The sequence below is a fragment of the Meles meles genome, chromosome 1 (assembly GCF_922984935.1).
Source record: "Meles meles chromosome 1, mMelMel3.1 paternal haplotype, whole genome shotgun sequence".
Lineage (NCBI taxonomy): Eukaryota > Metazoa > Chordata > Mammalia > Carnivora > Mustelidae > Meles > Meles meles.
In genome coordinates, this window is record NC_060066.1 from 115,647,364 (window position 1) to 115,665,835 (window position 18,472).

Genomic DNA, 18,472 nt, shown 5'->3' on the forward strand with positions numbered 1-18,472 from the left:
TTGAGATAAAAGATAATTAAAGTATAGATCCTGCCTGCAAAGAAGAGGGGTGAGGGCAAGTGAGACCCCTTAGTTTTGTTTTGTTTTGTTTTTATTCCCCACGGCTTGTTCTTCATTGCCTTGCGCACTGGGGGAGTGGGTAACTAATATCTTTTTTAATACGTTAATTATCAGTATACTCCTTCACGAAATCCTTTCATTACCACACTGTACAATAGAGCGAAAAACATCTTACAAACCCACAGTCCCTTTCTGAGTTCTGAACTCCACATCCCGTCCCCCAACTGCTTTTCAGACATCTTCACTTCTATGACTCTTGGGCCTCTCAAACTCAATACATCCAATCTTATCCTATGTATCTTGATCTCAGTTTTTGAGGCGGAGCTGGTTTTTCTGCCCCATTCCTCACCTTCAACATGGCATTCCGTGGAGTTTACTTCCTAACATCCAGGGGACCTGCTCGTGTCTCTCCCTCCCTGTTGCTACTTCTGTGGTCCTGGTCACCAGAACCTCTTGTCTGGATTTTCAGCAACACCTACTAGAACTCCACTCCCCTCTCATCTTCCACATCCAGGCCAGAGTGGTCTTTCTAAAATGTACATCTGGGAATAGTACTGCCTTGCTCAGAACCTTCAGGGGTTTCACCATTGCCCTGGGCTAAAGTCCACCCCCCTCTTTTTTGAAAGACTTTATTTATTTGTTAGAGAGAGAGAGTGAGCACAAGCAGGGGGAGCAGCAAGCAGAGAGAGCAGCAGGCTTCCTGCTGAGCAAGGAGCCCGAAACGGGACTCAACCCCAGTACCCCAGGATCATGCCACCCAACTGAGCCACCCAGGGGTCCCTAAAGTCCAAACCCCTTAAAACACCATACAAAGCCCTCTAGGTTCTGACACCAGATTTCTTCTCTGCCATTTCTTGCCACTTTCTTACAGCCTAATTTGTGCCCAGCAGAGATTGCGGGTCCTTAACTGGACTGCTCTCTCCTCCCTCTAGGTCTTAGAGGATACTGATTCAGGGTCCTGACTCAGTTACTCTTTCGCTTCTTCCTCTCCTTCCTCTGGAGCCTCCTTCTGCTCTTTTGGACTCTGCCTGGTTTTCATTTCCTCCAGGAAGCCTTCCTGGCACCTGACCCGATTTGACCAAAGCCCTCCTCTTCATGTCCCAACCCCACCACACAGGGTTCGAGTCTTAGAATGTGCTTCCTCAACCCTTTGTTCTTTTCTTGCCTTACTCCTTTTATAGTCTCCCCACTAGACTGCAAACCCCAGGAGAGCAGGACTGTCTTCCTCTATCTTGGTTACCTTTTGACCATTCCTACCCAGAAGGCATGTGTATTCATTAAGTATTGAATGGATGAAAATGCACTTGTTTGGATAGGGCTGTTCCTCATAAAATAATTATATCTTACATTTACCAAGTGCTTAAGATGGGGCAGGCTCCATCCTGAAGTGCTTTACGAGTGTGCCCTGGACATTTCCCATAACCCTATATAGTAGGGGCGGGCTATTTCCCCATACAACAGATGGGGAAACTAAGGTCCAGAGAGGTGAAGTAACTCCAAGGTCGGCAGCAAGGACGTGGAAGAACCAGGGTTAGAACCAGGTTGGGTCCAGAGTCCAATTCGGCCACAACTTCTAGGAAGTTCTGCCCTAGAATGAAGCACAATATGGGGTTCCACTACATGAACGGATTCAAGTCTCCTGCTAAGGGCTTTGTTTTTATTTCTGGGAGAGAGGACACTGCTCCCTTGCCGCCCTCATCAAGGCTCCTGGGTCTTTTGCAGGCCTTTGGGAAGGGCCTTGTGCTTTTTGCCCACGGCGCGGTAGCCTGCGTGTGACGCCCTACTTAACTTTCAGGGCTGTCGGCCCACACGCTCCTTGTGCCCAGGCCCTGGGGCGACTCTTGTCCTGGGCAGGTGCGCCCCAGAGAGCAGCGTCCCCCGCGTCCCCCGCCCCGCCCCCCACCGGGTCCCTGGGCCAGGCCGCTCTTCTCCGGGGGCGGGGAAGGGGCGGGCCGGGGGCGGGGCCTCTCGCCCAGGCCACCCCCCCCCTCGCCCCGCGCGCTGCTCCACCGGGTGCGGCGGGCCGGGCTGGAGGGGCGGGGACTAGGGAGGGGCCGGAGCGCGGCTGCCGGTGCGGCTGCGGGGGGAGAGGGAGAAGGCGGTGCGTCCCCGGAGGCGTGCGCCCAGACTGCCGGCCGCCCGACCGACGCACGGAGGGAGAGGGCCGGGGGCGAGGTCAGTATCCGGTGGGAGCGCGGGCGGCGCGCGGAGGGGCGGCGGCGCGGGCAGACGGGAACCCGAGGCAGGGGGCGGGGAGGGCGGCGGCGGGCGCGGGGCCGGCTCCGCTCGGGGGTCGGGCCTGAGACCCTCCCCTGGCGGGTCGGGCGCGCGACGAGCGCGCCCCGGCCCCGGAAAGAGCAGCCCCCGCTCCCTTCTCCCTCTGTCTCTTTTCTTTCCAATCAGCGAAAATAAACACCCGGGAAGGTAAAACAATAGCGGGGCCACCTGGGACGCGGCGCGCGCGGAGCTCCCACGTTTAGGGCGGGGGCCGGAGGTGGCACCGGGAGTGGCGGCCCCACGTCTGAGCCCCCTCCCGCTGTGCCCCCGCGAAGGGTGGGGCTCCCCGCGGCGCCGGGCTCGGCAGGAGGCGAAGGGAATTCCCTGGAGTGAGGCGTGTGGGCAAAGTATTGCTGGAACAATCGGGCTTCCCGCAGTTGCCCTGCTATGGGCAGGGAAACTGAGGCGGGGGCCAGTGTAGCGACTTGCCCAAGGTCAGAACGCCCGGGTTGACTGTCCTGATCCGGGAACGGGACCCAGGCGTCCAGAGCAGCCCAGCGCTCAGCGCCTCTCGGTTTTGCGGCGCTGGTGTTCGCCTTTGATACATCTCTGTTGTGTTTGTTTTAGAAATCGGCTGGCATTGTGGGACCGGCTTCGCCTCGGGACCGCTGAACACCAACTTGCTTCGTGTGTTCTGGGTAGGTGTGGGGCAGGTGGCAGCTCCCTGACCTACCGACATGGATGGAGACGGACTTTTTGATGAAGAAACCCAGACAGTCGGTGCCATTCCGGGGCGATTTAGCTGTCAGAGGTTTTGACAAAACCTGCCCTGTTTCCTTTGGGGAATCCGAATGAGGGAGCTTACAGACACCTTCACTGGGAAGCCAAGGACATTTCTGTATAATCAGTGGATGAAAGGATTTTCTCAGACTCTTTTTTCCCTTTTCCTTGAGGATTAATTCACTGCAATCTACAATTCCAGTGGAAACCGCAAGGCACACGATGTGGCAGAAGCCTAGAGGGCCTTCAGAATTGTTCTGGACCCTTCTTTTAACATAGGGGAGTTCAACACAAGCCACTGGTCGCCCCCCTCCCCCCCATCTTGCTGATCTCTTCTCTTTAACCTGTTTTCATTTTTTGAGTTACGTTCTGTTTCCAAAACTGTCTTCTGGAACTATAAGTGGATTGCCAGAAATGAGAGATTAAGTGCGAGAGAAGAGGGAGCGTCCTGTGTTGTGTCTCTTCTCTGCTGCCGACATGAAGTGCTTTTTCCCAGTGCTGAGTTGTCTGGCTGTGCTGGGTAAGTGGCTCTACTTATCAGTGCGATCGATGTGAAAGTTTAACGTGATGTTGGTTCCTGTAATTCCTTGTGGTTCTTTCCCATCAACACTTGGCTTGGGGGGACACCGGCACACAGCAGATATGTATCACAGGTTGGAATAGGGTACCAAGAGGCCCTATTCTGACCTGGGAGGAACGGTGAGATATTGTTTGCTGTCTTTAAGAAGGAACATCTCCTGTCCTTGAAGTGTCTGTCCCCAGCCTTGTCTTGCCGTGAGATCCCCCCATCTGCATGTCAGTGGTTTAGGGGCTCCGTGTGCCTTATAAACTTCAGTGTCTTACCCGCTGTGCTGGTCCACATTAATTCCAGATTCGAAGTGGCAGCGTTATTCTTACTGTGGGGAAAGTTAGTTTGGTGGTAACGATGCTGCATTTTTTGTTTTGTTTTGCCTTTTTTGGGGGGTGGGGAGTAGTCATGGATGGGATAGGGTGGCGAAGGGATTCATTGGCCTGACTGAGTGGCCTGGAGCCTGAAAGTGTTTGAGGATACAAGTCTTATGTCCCCTCACCAAGGAAAGTCAGAGCGTAGTTCTGAGAGAAGAGAGACTGGAGGAGGGGAAACTGCTTGCGAGGGAATGTGTTAGGAATGGTTTTGGTGCCCCTACAGAAGGCCAGAATGCTTAGAGCAGGATGAGGAGCTGTGGCCCCAAGAGGTAAACCCTTGATACCTGCCCTAGGGATCCCCTTCCCATTGCAGAGCTCCCCCCACCTTGCCCATACTTTCTATACCATCAAACATTGGCTTGTGTGTAATATCTGAGGACACATCTTGGGTCTAGGATAAACTTCCTAGCCAGGATCTGATGCATCCTCTCTGTCCATCTCCTCAGACCTCCCACAGGAGCCCACCTTCTGACCTCTCTGTGTGGTTCTGTCCCCTGTGTGAAGAGGTCACCCTGGCTGCCTATGGTATCTGCATTTCCGAATCTAGATATTTGGCATTTACGGAGTTTATCCATGACCTGCTGGCAGTGGAGATTGCTCTGATGCGTTGTTTGTATGCTTGTAGGAGTTCACAATTAGGTGGAAAGAACAGGTTTTGGAATTTGAGAGCCTGATTTGAATCTGAGCCTCATCGTGATGGCCATATAAACCTCAGTAAAATGGGATGATACCTCCAAGGACTATCTTGGCAGTGAAAGGCTATAAGGTGTCCTGAATACCTTGACTGCTTTGAAAAATGTCTGGAACACATAATAAACGTGTGCAGTCAGTGGTTCTTAAACTTGGGTGCATGTCGTAATCCCTGGGGGAAGCTTTTAAAAGTCCTGATCTCCGGCAGCAACTCCAGACCAATGAAACCAGATTCTCCAGGAGGGTGAGCCAGGCATCAGTCTTCCTGCTCTCCCAGGTAGTTCCAAGTGAAAGAAGCAGTGTGTGAGTTCATTAGCGCCAGCCCTGCCCGCCTCGGCACACACTCAGACACAGTTAAGAAAGCAGATAGCTCTCTCTGCACCAGTCCGGAATATCCCATTGATATTTGTTCATACTGCATTTGTCATTGACTTCATGTGCGAGTTTAAATCAGTAATTAGTGATTCATGGGGATTCAAGAGGACAAACAAGGAAGGCCCTGGGGAGTTGGAGGAGGGTGGGATGGCTAAGGCGGGATAGAGGGCTGGGTGGAAGGGTGGGGCCCAGGGCAGGAGAACGAGCCACCAATGGCAAAACAAGGAAATGGGACATTTGTGCCTTTTGTTTGTTCTGGCTGCTCTAGAAATGGGAGGCCTCCTGCAGGTTCCTCTGCTGCTCGCCCTCTGGGCCACTCTGTGGACTGGTCCTCGGGCCCTGACACTCTTCTCTTGCCTCCCCCCTCGCCCCCTTAGAAACAGGTGCCGGGGAGGAAAGGAGCCTCAAGGTGGCGGTGAAGGGGAGCACTGGCCGCTGACCAGAGGACCAGCCCTGGGTGAGGGTGGGAAGGTTTAGAAGTGTGGGTGTGCCTGGTGCTTTACATCCCGCTGCTGAAGGCTCAACTTCTCCCATCACTGGGTGACTGTCAGCAGGGGGGGAAGGGGCTCTTGCTACCCCCCCCAACCTTGGAGAACTGGAGGTGTCTGGGGAGGGAACAAAACCCAGGTTGGGGGTCTTATTTCCTGCCTGAAGTCTGGCATGGGCTGATTCATGCGTCAGCATTCTTGCTGTGTAATGTAAATTAATGTGTAATGTGAATTTCAAAGAGCAAAGAATCCCAAGGTTTTGTGCTCATGTGGGTCGCACACCCAGAATCAGATTTTGTTTGTACAATGTAGGATGAGGCTAAGTACTTTGCACCATGGTGCGGGTACAGGTGCTATCAGCCTCCAGAAACAGCAGTTTGAATCAGAAAGCCCCGTGACAGTCCCTGAGGGCGGATCTGGGGTCCATTTCCCACATGCCAGCAACTCCCTCCGCACCTGTGGACCCACGCTTTGTGCTCCCTTCCTTTACCAGCATCGGGGATTTGGATCAGGTTCCTCCTTTTCGGCCTGTCTGGGGGCTGACTCCTGCCCTTGGGTCTGTCCTACCGGAAGCCACAGGGACCGCTATGTCTTGTCTCTTCCTCTTGCAGCGCTGGCTGCCCCACCCAGTTTGGGAGCCACTGGCTGCCACAGCCACCCTTGTGCCAATTCCAGAGCCACCTGAAGCCCAGGCCTGGTTGAGCCACGAGGGTTAGTGAAGTCTCCACTGCTGAGAATGGGCGGAGCCAGAGGGGCAGAAGAAGAGAGAGAGCGCGCGAGCGAGCAGGGACTGGTGTGCCCGTGGCATGACTGTGGCGTGTGTGTGAAAAAGGAGGGAATGAGGAGAGAGGGAGAGGGGGCTGGGGCTGTGCCAGGCAGCAGCCTGTATGAGTGACAGGGACGTGGCAAAATGACAGCCATGTGGGAGAGACAGACTAGGATTTGTGTCTGCAGGAACAGGAAGGGGACAATCAAGAAAGATGATTGTAAGTTTCAGGCCCATAAAGCAAATTTCGGTTTTGCATAGCCATGAAGAGTTATGCCTCCTAGGCCAGTGCTGATGTTGCAAACAAAATGAAATAACTTTAAAAGTGTGAGCCTGGAAAGAAGAGATTTGGGACATCTGTGGATCAGCCCAGGAGAACCTGTAGCTGGCTCATGACCATTCGTCTTCTCCTCCAGCGGCGGCAAATTTCATGTGTAGAGTTTGAGAGGCTGCTTGCTTGAATAGGATGGGACTGAGGCAGTGATCCCTTACCACGCCTTTAGTTAGGGAAGAGGCCAGAGGGTTCTTCCAAAAGAGATTGAAGGGAACTTTGATGTTCTGATGAGAGTGAGCTCGGAGGCAGGACTCATGATCAAAGGCAGAAGAGACAAGCGAAGCAGCTTGGGGGTGGTCAGGGGATGAGTTCTGAAGATCGTAATTTATGGGTGAACAAACACCGTCCCTAGCAGTTGTTGCAGGGGTGGTACATTGTCCCTTTCCTGGGGACCATTTGACCGGGGTGCCTGAGAAGGGAATTATCAGGAGGACTAGACCGGCTAGGAGGCCTTTCAACTCTGCGAATTACTGAGTCATCACTATGCCCACCTGGCCGTGTTAAGATGCCCCCATGCCCTGCACTTCGCATTGCAGTAAGGGAAGAACAGTAATGATACCACCTCTCCCAGCTCTGGCCTTGGCTGTGAAGCGAGCCCCGTCTCATGAAGTCTTCCACATACACTCACTGGATAGAGGTCTCCCAGCATCACCCGTGTGTAGATGGAGCTCCTGAGGTCAAGGGAGGTTAAGGAACCTGCCTCAGGAAGACTACTGTACTAACTCGATATGGTGTCCCACAGTGGCAGGGATCCAGGCCCTTTTCTGTCTTGTCCCTCGTTCCCTCCATGCCTCCATTCCCAAGGTCATGACATGATCTGAGACGGCTGTGCTAGCCCCAGCCATCCTGAAGGGGGTAAAGGATTGGCGAAGGGCAAGACTTCATAATTTAAGGACATTTCTGGAAGGTTGCCCTCCCCTCTTCTGCTTATACCCCCATTGGCTAGAACTTGAGTGCATGACTGTACTCGGATGCAAGGGAGGCTGAGAAATGGCATCCTTAATTCTGACTGTCCAGCTAAAAACTGAGGGTTCTGAGGAAAGAACAGACGTGGAGGGTCAGCAGTGGCTTGCTGGCTGAGCGACAGAGCTAGTGAGTGACAGCACAGGGTTTTGAAGCCAAGATCTTCTGTCCAAAGCCTGTGTTCTTCCATCTTGCCAGCTGCCCCTCTGTGAGTGTGTGGCCCAGCCCCTGGCCTCTGAGAAGCCTTACTGGGAGGGCGCGAGCCAGATGAGCCAACAGTTGTTGCAATGGGAAGCAACATAGATCCACATACCATCATGCAGGCAGTGCTGTGGTTTTAACAGTAGCGACTGTAGTGTTTTTAGTCCGCTCGTGTGCCAGTCACTGCTAGACACTTGGCGGAGCAAAGCCCTTCCATACGGAGGACCCTCCCTATCATGTTCTCTGCCGTAGCCCCAGAACTCAGCCTTATGCCTGGCACAAAGTAAGTAGGTGTTCAGTTAATTTTTTGACGACTAAATGGTTTCAGTATTCTTCCTTGCCCAGGACAAGGAAAATCAAGGCTCAGGGAGCCCAGGTCATTTTGCTCAAAGGACAAGCGCTAGAGATGGGCAGAGTCTAGATTTGAATCCAAGTTGGGCTCTAGAACTTGTGCTTTTAAAATGTCGACAAACGGTGACATTTAAACCTTTCTTGGGCCCTGGATCCTTGGGGCAGTATGGTGAAACCTCTGGACCCTTTCTCTGGAGAACATTTTGAAATGTGCAAATAAAAACACACCGGCTAACAAAGGAAATCAATTATATTGAAATATAGTCATCAAAACATTAAACCAATTTATGATTATAGCAATACGCTTCTTTAGTAACGCATTAAACAACGAGCCTCTAGCAGCAGGTCCAACAATTACTGTAATTATGGCATAGTGAGGCACGAAAACGGTATGTTGAGGTATCAGTGTCAACCGTGATGTGATATGAAAGCATGTGTGATTTTTGTTGTGACAGAGTCACAAGTCCTAGAGACATCGTCATGACGGCTGCCTGCATCCATAATCAAACGGTCCACATTCACAAAGAGGTTAGTTGAAAATAAAGGCATATTTTTCTTTCCCGTTCAGGTTCACATAGCTCCTGACTTCTGTTCAAGGACCCCTGTGAAGTGCAAAGTGAAGTTCAGTGTAGGCGGTGGTTGCCGGGAGGACGCCGTGTGAGAGGACTTCATTAGCTTTCCAAAACGGGCAGGGTTTCCACGTGGGGAGCATTCTGTTCCCAGTAGAATCTTCAGGGCGCAGAGGAGACAGCAGTCGTAATGGTGGTAGGGTGGCCCTGTAGGGTCTGGACAAGTGACTGGCCGTAGTTTTAGGGTCCAGTTCACCTGGGATGATGAGGACACACAGAACCGCCTTTGACTGTAATGAGTTTGGGAGTTGGGCTTAGGCTGAGTCTCCAGGAGCCCAGGCGGACCACTTCCGCTGAGCCCTGGCCTGGAAACTGAATGAAGTGGCGCCGTTGCTGGCCTCCCCTGGTCCCTGGCCTCGTGCATCCTCCATTATGGCTCCTTGATTAATATTTTTAGGTTCCCTCGGGAGCTCTTCATTTGCCATGATTGGACACCTGTTTCTTTGCTGCTTGAAAGTGAGCACAGCTAACTCCTCGTGAAGGGCTGGTTTTTAATTTAAGGAAATTTAGGACACCTGTGTGTGAATGCCCCCTGATTTTCAAAGAAATGAGTGGTTGCGTCAAAATCAAGCTTGCATTTGTAGAAAATCACATGTTGCCAAATTCCCTCATCAAGAACGCTTTATTAAGTGACTAATTGTGGGCCACAGTGGTGGGCACTTAACAAAGACCGTGGCAATGAACCTCCCTTAACTGGAACCTTCAATTAAGGGAGATTTTGTTTTTTATTTTTGAACTCTGCTTTCCAAAAGGCAAAAAATCACAAGATGTGGTAGCAAGGATTTATTCCAGAAATTAACTTCCAGGCCACCATCCGTCCAGTCTCTACATCTTCCGCATCTATCATTATAGTAGCAGAAGAGAGTGATGAGCCTCAGGGCACTGCAAGATCCTAAATCAAAGATTAAATTATATTAACTCTACTCAGGCTGGAAAGTGATCAGATGTATTTGAAAAACCTTTATAACAGGCTTTGTGATAATGAGAGTTGAAGTGAAGTTTCTGCCTAATCCTCTATTAACCCTTTAATTATACTCCCCCCACATATCCTCTTCCAGGGGAATGACCCTGGTTTGCCCAACGTCCCTGTCTTCTAGGCGATGATCCTCTAAGGCCAGCAGTAAAGCAAGCAGTAAATCCCTGTGCAAATGGACAGGAAGACAATGACACTATGTGCTCTCCGAGGACAGGCGTCTTTTGGGGAAGGAGGGGGTGGGCAAGTTTGTTCTTGTTTTCAGCTCAGCAGGAGTAGGGAGGGAACTTCTGTCTAGGAGAGGGATGAGTCTGGAGTAGCTTGCGAGTGGTCAGTCTGGAAAGGCTTTGTGGAAGAGCTGGAATGTTAGGCATTTCTTAAGTAATAGGACAGGGAGGACCTGGCAGAATTGCGGGGCTGGAGGCCACCATGGGCACATTGCGGCTGCTTTGAGAAGGTTTCCCAAGGACTGGAGAAGTCTGAGTGTCAGTGGCTGGGGCCGGAAGGAGCAGTCAGTCAGTTGGCATGACGTCTGGGTATTTGGACCTGAGATGGAAGGAAAATACCAGAGAGCTGTAAGTGGGTGTCCTGGAGGACCTCTGGAGAAGTAGCCGGGGAGGGTAGGAGGCATTCCTGGAGGTGAGGGTCTAGAGTGGAAGTGAAGGGGACCTGTTTCTGTACCAAGGAAAGAGCTTTTGTGAATCCATCAGAACATCGTCAGGGCAAAGACATTTTAACAAAATTGTGAACTCTAAGAAATGCGTGGCCTCTTCCCCTTGACTTTCAGGTCCCCAGGACTTCCCTTTATTAAAACGGGGCAGGGGATGGGGGGAGAATCTGATACCAGTTGTGTGTTCTTTCCCCAAATCTGATTCTTTGAAGTCTGGGAGCATGTTCAGGATTGCCTAAACTTGGCCTTATTTTTGTGTGTTTAATACTGTTTTTGTCTGTAGCACCCGTTTTCCCATTCTTTGGAGGGCACTACATGCCTCCTTTCTCATGGTGACTTCTGAGAACACCGTCTCTGCCCTCAGGGCACTGGATCCCGGCCTGTGGCGTGCTGGCGACAGAGATGTGTCATGAGGCAGGCTGTTGACCTCCTTCTCACAGACCCCTTTTATTAACTTCCCTTCCCTCAGGCGCCCCATCCATTTGAAATCTTCTGTCTCTCAGCATTAAGTAGTAATTAATCTGTTTCTCCTATGTGGTAACCAATATGATTGCTCGCTGTTGCTCTAGTGATATTATTCAGCTCTAAAGCAAAATTAATCTGACACTCTGTATTGCCCGTGACCAAAGGATGCACATGATTTTATCTGTTGGGTACCTTAGCCCTGTATCTGCAGCGTAGGGGAAGTGGAGTCGTGGTTGGGTGTTTTGAAATGTCTGAGGCAGCCAGGTTTCCTACCCCACGTGTTACTTCGAGAGCCTCAGGGCCGTTGGATAACCTAGATGGTGTTTGCCCCATTCCTTGATTGCATTGGTGACCTTGACTGACTTTGCTAGGAAGGACTTTCGGTATGGAGCTGAAAAACCAGCCATTGCTGTAGGTCAGTCCACACTTGTCCTGTTCAGGGACAACCTTCTCCTCTTTTTTTTTTTTTTAAAAGATTTCTAGAGAAGTTTTACAACCTCTTAGATGTAACGATCCCATCAATCTTAAATTTACTGAAGACTTGATTGGAATTAACTCATAATTTACAATAACAAATAAAGTGCTTTAGGGTATAATATTGTATAAAAATAAGATCATGAGAGATTGGTTTCAATTTCAGAAGGTAGCTTCTATCATTTGCTTTGTTTTTTGGATTTTAAGTTGTTGACAGAGGTAACAGGGGAATATAGTTGTGAATAAAAAATCTAGACAGTGCAGTTGGAGGGTAAAATGTGAAAGTTCCCCTCTCTGCCCTATGTCCCTTACTGAGTCTGATATATATTCTTTACAGTGTCATAAATATTCTTCCAGATCTTTTTTTTATAATTTCTATGCATATATTCAAACCAATATAGATTTTTTTTTGACAGAAATAGAATCATACAGAACATATTGTTCAACAACTTGATTTTAAAGGGGTAATTTACCTCACTATTTTTTCAGGCTTAATTTTATGGCCATATCAGAACTGATTTGGTTATTTTATAGCTAGTTGGAACTGTAATTTGTGAAATCATTGGGGAGTAGTGAGCCTCATTCAAAAGCTATATCATGGAATAATTTTGTCTTGCCGTATCAAGAGTCATAATATAAACACTACCCTTAAATTTTAATGTACTTAATGAAAAGAATTGACTTGTTTGTTCTGAGTATTTTCTCCCCAAACACATACATTTAACAAATTAGGTACACACATATTTTGTTGACTGTTTTAGTTATAATTTTGAAATTATGTTGAATTCAAATGAAGCATATTTAAAACTTGTTAAGAGAATAACCATAAATATTGGGTTTGGGATCTAATTTAGTCAAGTTTCATATTTTTTCGTAGACTGGGGGAAAATGAGGGAAGTTTTCCTGCATTTTCAATTCCCCAATGATTCTTCATTTAAAATGAACTGGACTAGAGTAACTGCTGAGGTTACTGGCTACCAGACGTTTAAGACCCAAAAGAGCACTTTTTTTTTCTCTACCCCTGGGGAAGCAGCTATTTCTGTAAAAAAAGATTATCATTTCAAAGTGTTGGGTTACTTCTCAGGTTCACTGGTGTGACTTTCTTTAAATCCCTGGAAGCAAATGCAGGTTTCTTGGATCGGTCACCTTTAGACCAGATTTTTAAAATAGGCCCCATTTTGGAAGGGTGCTGGTTGGATTCATGTATCGTAGTCAATGCTTCTTCAGCATCGGGGTTTGACCTGCTCCTCCCCAACCTGAGACTGCTCTTCTGCTAGAAACCACTTACATGACTTTCCTAAGAAGACTTTTGGTCTCTTCGTCCAGCACATATTTGAATGTGGGCTCCAAGCAACTCCTTGTTCGGTTACCTCCCATAACTAAGAATTGAAAGGTAAAATCATGAGAAACATTTTAAGAAGTCACTGGATCTGTATTTTTAATCTTAATAAATAGAAAAATTAATTAATAACACTCTGACGTGGGGGAACTCTTTTCTGTCCCTGAGGTATGTCTTTTCTCTTACTGTTACTGAATGTCTTTTCCTCCTGGTTTGTTTTCAACTCTGCTTTAGCAGCTGTGAATTACATATACCCCATTGGCCCTGACAATGGCCTCTGAAGGAGTAAGACATGAATGCCACTGATTGGGGGCGACTGGGGTAGGTGGCCCCGCGAGTGCAAATTCTTTCTTTTGAAAATACACAAATATCCCAAGTCCTGGATACGTGGAATGTCCTTACTTACTGCTGCGGATATTGTCTGTCTCTGGGAATTGGGAATTTCGTCCTCAGCTCTGAAGTTCTAGGAAGCCAGAACAAAAGAAAAATAGAGCAATCACATACATCCCATCACACCGGAGGCGGCTTCCACACCAGGGTTTCTCCCGAGGACCCTTCATGTGGGGACTGTGATGGTGGTAAACTTGATGTGTCTCCTGTCTTATACTCCTCCTCCCTACTTTCCTACTTTCCTCCCCTTGGGGAGCCTTGTCGGGGGAGGCTGTGGGGACAGATCAGGGCCCCCTCCAGTGGTGGGCCTGGGTTCCAGAAACTGTTGTGTCCACTCAGGGTGGTCCAGGCTCTTCCAGGCCTGCACCTTGCCAGATGCCATCCTCTGACCCAGGGCTGCTACCCCTAAGCGTTCATCGATCATTGCTTTCCCTTTCCCCACCAGTCCCCCAAGTCGCAGGTTCCAGGCAGGCTGGAAACCATGCTGGGTGGGAGTCACCCCAGCCCCAAAGCTGGTGGCTGCTGCTCCCCAGAGCGTCTGCCGCTCCCCAGAGCGTCTGCCTGGAGCCCTCCTCCTCCCCGTAGGCAGCGCTTTTCCAAGGCCTTCCTGGTGTGCCTCATCGGTTTTGTTCCATGCTGGTTTTGTGTTGGCTGGGAGTTGGCTGGTCTTTTGGGGATTCTGCTTCCCACATGGACACGTCAGTTAGATTATCAGAGATGACACGTGGAATCATTCTAGGCTTCTCCTGAATCTAGACCACCCTTTAGGATGCTGTTTAGAGATGATTTGCTGAATAGTGTCTTAAGGTCTTCTGATGTTTTAGTATCCAAGGAAGCATGCTGGACAGTGTTGCCATCTGTCTTCTAGTCTTCCATTACCAACAAGCAAGCTCGCATCTGAGTGCCCTGCCCAGCCCTTTTTCTTTCCCTGTGTCAGAATGGGCTGTGGCTCCCTGCTGGGGGTCCCGCTACCTTACTGGCTGGAGGAACAGCATGTGTAACTCCGTTCTCACACGTATGATTCCAACCCTTCTGAGCAGCCCTCCACCCACTGGTGAACTTCTGGAAGAGAGAAAGTAGATTAAGAACTCATGTGCCTCTGGGCTTGAATGTTTTTGGAGAGAATCCTTAGGGATCTCATGTGTAATCCTTTTCTCTTAAAGGGCAGGTGTTCTGGAGGTCGAAGGGACTGCCATAGGCCTGGAATGGGGGAGAGTGGAGGGACTGGAGACCACCCCTCACAGAAGAGAGAGGGAGTCTGGTGTGCGCAGTCCTTGTTTTAAAATGAAAACATGACGTAATACAAACATTTGCCTTTCCACTTTTACCCCCCCACCCATCACCACAGAAGAGCTGTAATTTTCCATATTTGGAATTTGGGGAGAGCCAGGCCTCCTTTGAGGACAAGGCCAGATTCAATCTATGCTTTGGGGGAAAGTAAGTAAATACGAGAGCCTTGAGGGCTGCGGTATTTATGGTGAGTCTGTGATTACTGCATGTGCCTCCTTGTCATAATTTATTCAGCAGCCCCCGGTGTCCCAGAGCTGGTGCTGTGCCCATCAGTAATCTGACTCTTGTTTCCTTCTGCCTATTTTCCCTTTTGCAAATGTATAGGCCTTCAGCTTTAATCAAGTAGGCTTTTACTCTGTCATCTGTAACGGGGATGACTGAAGTCATGTGGAGGATTTTAAGTACTTAATCTCTTAAGACATTCAGAGCATAATCTCCTCCAACCCCGATCATCCCGCCTGCATCCACGAGATTTGAGATTTGCGAGGTTCTGCAGAGGAGGCGGGAAGGGGACTCTGGCATCCTTCGGAGAGTCCGGCGTCCTCCTTGCTGGCAACAGATCTTTGTTGGCTTTCGGCCTGGGGAGAGGGCCTGCTGATCCTTTGCCATGGCAAGAGCATTCGAGATGCTCCATGAATGTGACCAGTGTGTCAGTAAATCTCAGAGCCGGTGCAGAGGAGGAGAGGCCAAACATGCATGAAGATACCAGCCAAGCTCACCAATGTCTGTGGGTTGTGTCTGGGGCTGGCTCTCTCAGAGAGGCTGCAAGATAGACAAGAGGCCTGTTGGTCTGTGCTGTTCACCGACATTTGTCATTATGTTATAGCAGGGCAATCAGAAAGATCAGGGGTTAAGGCTCTACAGTTTTCATGTGCTTTGCTTAGAAATGGAATGTGACTTTGTGTGTGCGTCATTGATTAGACTAAATTGGATTACGGTCACTCTTCAACGTGAGTGCCTGGTTTAGCACTTTTTTTTTTTTTTAATTTTATTTAATTGACCGAGAGATCACAAGTAGGCAGAGAGGCAGGCAGAGAGAGAGGGGGAAGCAGGCTCTCTGCTGAACAGAGAACCCGATGTGGGGCTCTATCCCAGGACCCCAAGATCATGACCTGAGTCAAAGGCAGAGGCTTAACCCACTGAGCCACCCAGGCGCCCCTTATGATCACTCTTCAAATTGTCATTTCTTGATGTGGTTAGCTCGAGTTCTTGTTGTCAGAAGTGTCCTCCTGCAAAGAAATTTGGCAAATATTCCTGCACGTGCAGACTTTGGTACTCTCTCTCCATATGATGGTAAAATCCCTAAAAATGGAGACCAATGAGGATTAGTTTAAAATTAGAAAAATGTTTGAATTACCAAATATTTTCCAAGAACTTCACTGTTATTACTTTTAAGTAAATACCGTAACTCAAAGGAGGCTCTATCAAACGAGGCTCATAGAGCGCCTAATAAAAGATCCTTGGGGATCCTGCTTCAGGAGAGAAATAAGAATGATTTGCAATTAGCGTACCAATTGTTTATGTAAATGGAGTTTCTGAAAAACTGGATTGTGCATGAAAACAGTTTGTTCTCTTAAGTATTTTAAGTAGTCCCTATGAAACCCTGTGTATGTTCGCTGCCGGTAGACTCTGTGTGGTATAAAGACCTGTTTCGCGAAGACCTAATTCAACCCTATTAGCAATATCAGAACTCCTCTAAGTTAGTCAAGTCCTTGATCTTACCCTCCCCGCCATGCTGCTGCAGCACCTGCACTTACCTATCTTAACATGAGTCAGTAAGTTGAGCAAATATCTGATGTTTTCTGCCACGTGCTTGGCAGTGTGTTATACGGAAAAGACAACTATTGCCATCCTTGTGTAGCTTTATAGGCTAGCAAAGAAGTCAAGCAGTCCACAAATAAGCACGCATATTGTTAATTACAGGAGCGAAGCTAGACAGTCTGTTACTTTGTAATGCACGGTCTAATGCATTAGACTGTAAGCCCCATGAGCACAGGGACTATGTGGGTGTCGTCGGCCATGGTGTCCCAAGCCCTTCCTAGCCTGTTGCCTGGCACGGAGGAGGTACTAGACTGAGTTGTGCAACATTGCCCCATTTGTAGGTCAGCAACAGTTGAGTATCAGCAGTGCCATACGGTTCAACGTAATAGCTCTTCAGTCAATATGTATTGAAATTTGAATACGTATTCTAATCCTCTGAGCTCTTAGAGTACGCTGCGTTTAACACAGTTCTCGTTAGCTAAGGAGATGACCGCTATGGTCCTGGAGAAGGAGCTCTGAAATTTCCAGGAGCCAAAACTCGCGGCCCTGTGACGTCAGGTAGAGATGGTGCACCAGTGGGACTTCACAGCCTTGTGGTGCGTGTGTTTTCTGTGCAGTTCTTGGCACATTTCCCAGCCTCAGGTGGAGGTATGTGTATCTGGGGCCCGGAGTGCTATCTGTAGCCCAGAGACTCCGGGAGAAAGTACTGGAAAGCTGAGATGAAGACAAAGATCTGAGCAGGGTGGCTCAAGAGGAATGAGGGATGAGAGCCTCATCGGGGCAACCGAAGGGGCCGTCTCTTTAGTCCAGAGGAAAGGGAACAGTTGCTTTTCCAGCCCAGACCTCACGCGTTCTCATAGTCAACAGATGCGTGTGTGCCCACGAAGTGCTCGGTGACTCGCTAGGCACTGATAGCCCTCATTGTGAGCTTCCTTTGTGCCTGCCAGGTTGTGGGCTGGTCTCGTAGATCACGGGCCCATTGGAGGCAAGAGTTGAACTGAGGAGAAGGCCCAGCTGGGCCCTGCTGGGAGAAGCCCAGGGCTCTGGCCTGTGGCCTACTCCCTATCCAGGGAACTGGGAGTTGGGCCCAGCCTAGGGCTGGGACCAGAGCTTCCCAAACCTCCTCTGCTGAGTACTTTTTTTTGCATCTGTTTGGATTTATTGGCCCTCTTTCCGGTTTCTCTGCACAAATGTCCAATTGTGTCACTCCATTGTAATGCTCACTATTTTCTCACACCCACAGGGTAATTTCTAGTTTGGCTCAACAGCACAGCTCGCTATTGAGCGTCTCATGTGCCAGCACAGGATGGGGGTGGCGAGTTCAGAAAACACAAATGTGTGATGTTGGTCTCAGCCTATGGCAGACCCTTGGTTACCTCCACAACAGCTGTTCTTTTCTTGAGGGCAGAGCCCTCATTTGGTTCGAAAGTCATGTCTCTCTTCCGGTACCACTCAAGGAAAAGTGACCCCGCCTCTGGCTCCAGAGTAAAAGCTGACCAATCTAAGACAGTTATGGAGGCCGGTAGTGTAGACATGAGTGAGTGACAGAGTCGTTCGTGGCCAGTGAGATATGAGGAGAAGTCCGCTGTGGTGATTCTGGGAAAAATGTCTTCTCATAGAAACATAGAAGAAGGACTGCTCCTTCCACTAGAGTCTTGGAGATGAGGCAGCCATCATGTCACCATGAGGAAAGTAAAGCTGTTGAGCCATCAGAGGGAGAGGATCCAGAGCCACTGAACACTGAGCAAGTCGAGCTCCGTACTTCTTGTCTTCACTGTTTCAGCCAGTTGAGTTGTTTTCTGTTACTTGTAGTCGAAGGCCACCTATATTAGACACTCCTTCAGAGGAGCAGGAAGTAGGATTTACTCATATGAAACAGTACAATTCAGCTGATCACCAGAAGGCACTCTCTTCAGAGCCAGTGCTGAGCCCTCGGGTAAGCCAGAAAGGAGGGAGCTAAGTCTATGGGTGGGCAAAGCTGGAGCGAGGCAATTGTGTTTGGACTGGATCCTGAGGTGGGATTAGGATTTGTGTGGGAAGACAGAAGGGCATTCCGGGCAGTGGATGGCGTGAGCAGGCCTGCAGGGACGGGAGTGGACGTGGCGCTGTTGGAGAACAGTTGAGATTATGTCCTGACTAATGCCATAGTCAGATTCTAGAGCATGGCCAGCTGCAGTCTCAGAAGGTGACCCTTGACCCATGCAGTGGAAAGGGTTGGGAGCAGGGAAGAAGCTGGGAAAGGGGACCTTGAGGGTTATGGGGAGGCAGCCATGTACCAGGCCGGTCAGAAGGGGAGACGGGAAAAGCCAAG

The 18,472-nt window shown here is 49.6% G+C and overlaps 1 protein-coding gene across 4 annotated transcripts in view; it reads left to right on the forward strand.

Moving 5' to 3' along the window:
- The first annotated feature begins 2,098 nt into the window (after positions 1-2,098).
- Positions 2,099-18,472, forward strand: part of IGSF3 (immunoglobulin superfamily member 3) — a 97,122-nt gene continuing 80,748 nt past the window's right edge. For 3 of the 4 annotated variants that reach the window (XM_046003812.1, XM_046003827.1, XM_046003837.1), the window contains exons 1-2: positions 2,099-2,235; positions 2,905-3,577. In XM_046003812.1, coding sequence (XP_045859768.1) covers positions 3,535-3,577 — 43 coding nt within the window. In that variant the 5' untranslated portion in view covers positions 2,099-2,235; positions 2,905-3,534. Of the gene's footprint in view, positions 2,236-2,463; positions 2,485-2,904; positions 3,578-18,472 lie in introns of those variants that run through there. The other variant, XM_046003821.1, reaches the window with a different exon arrangement.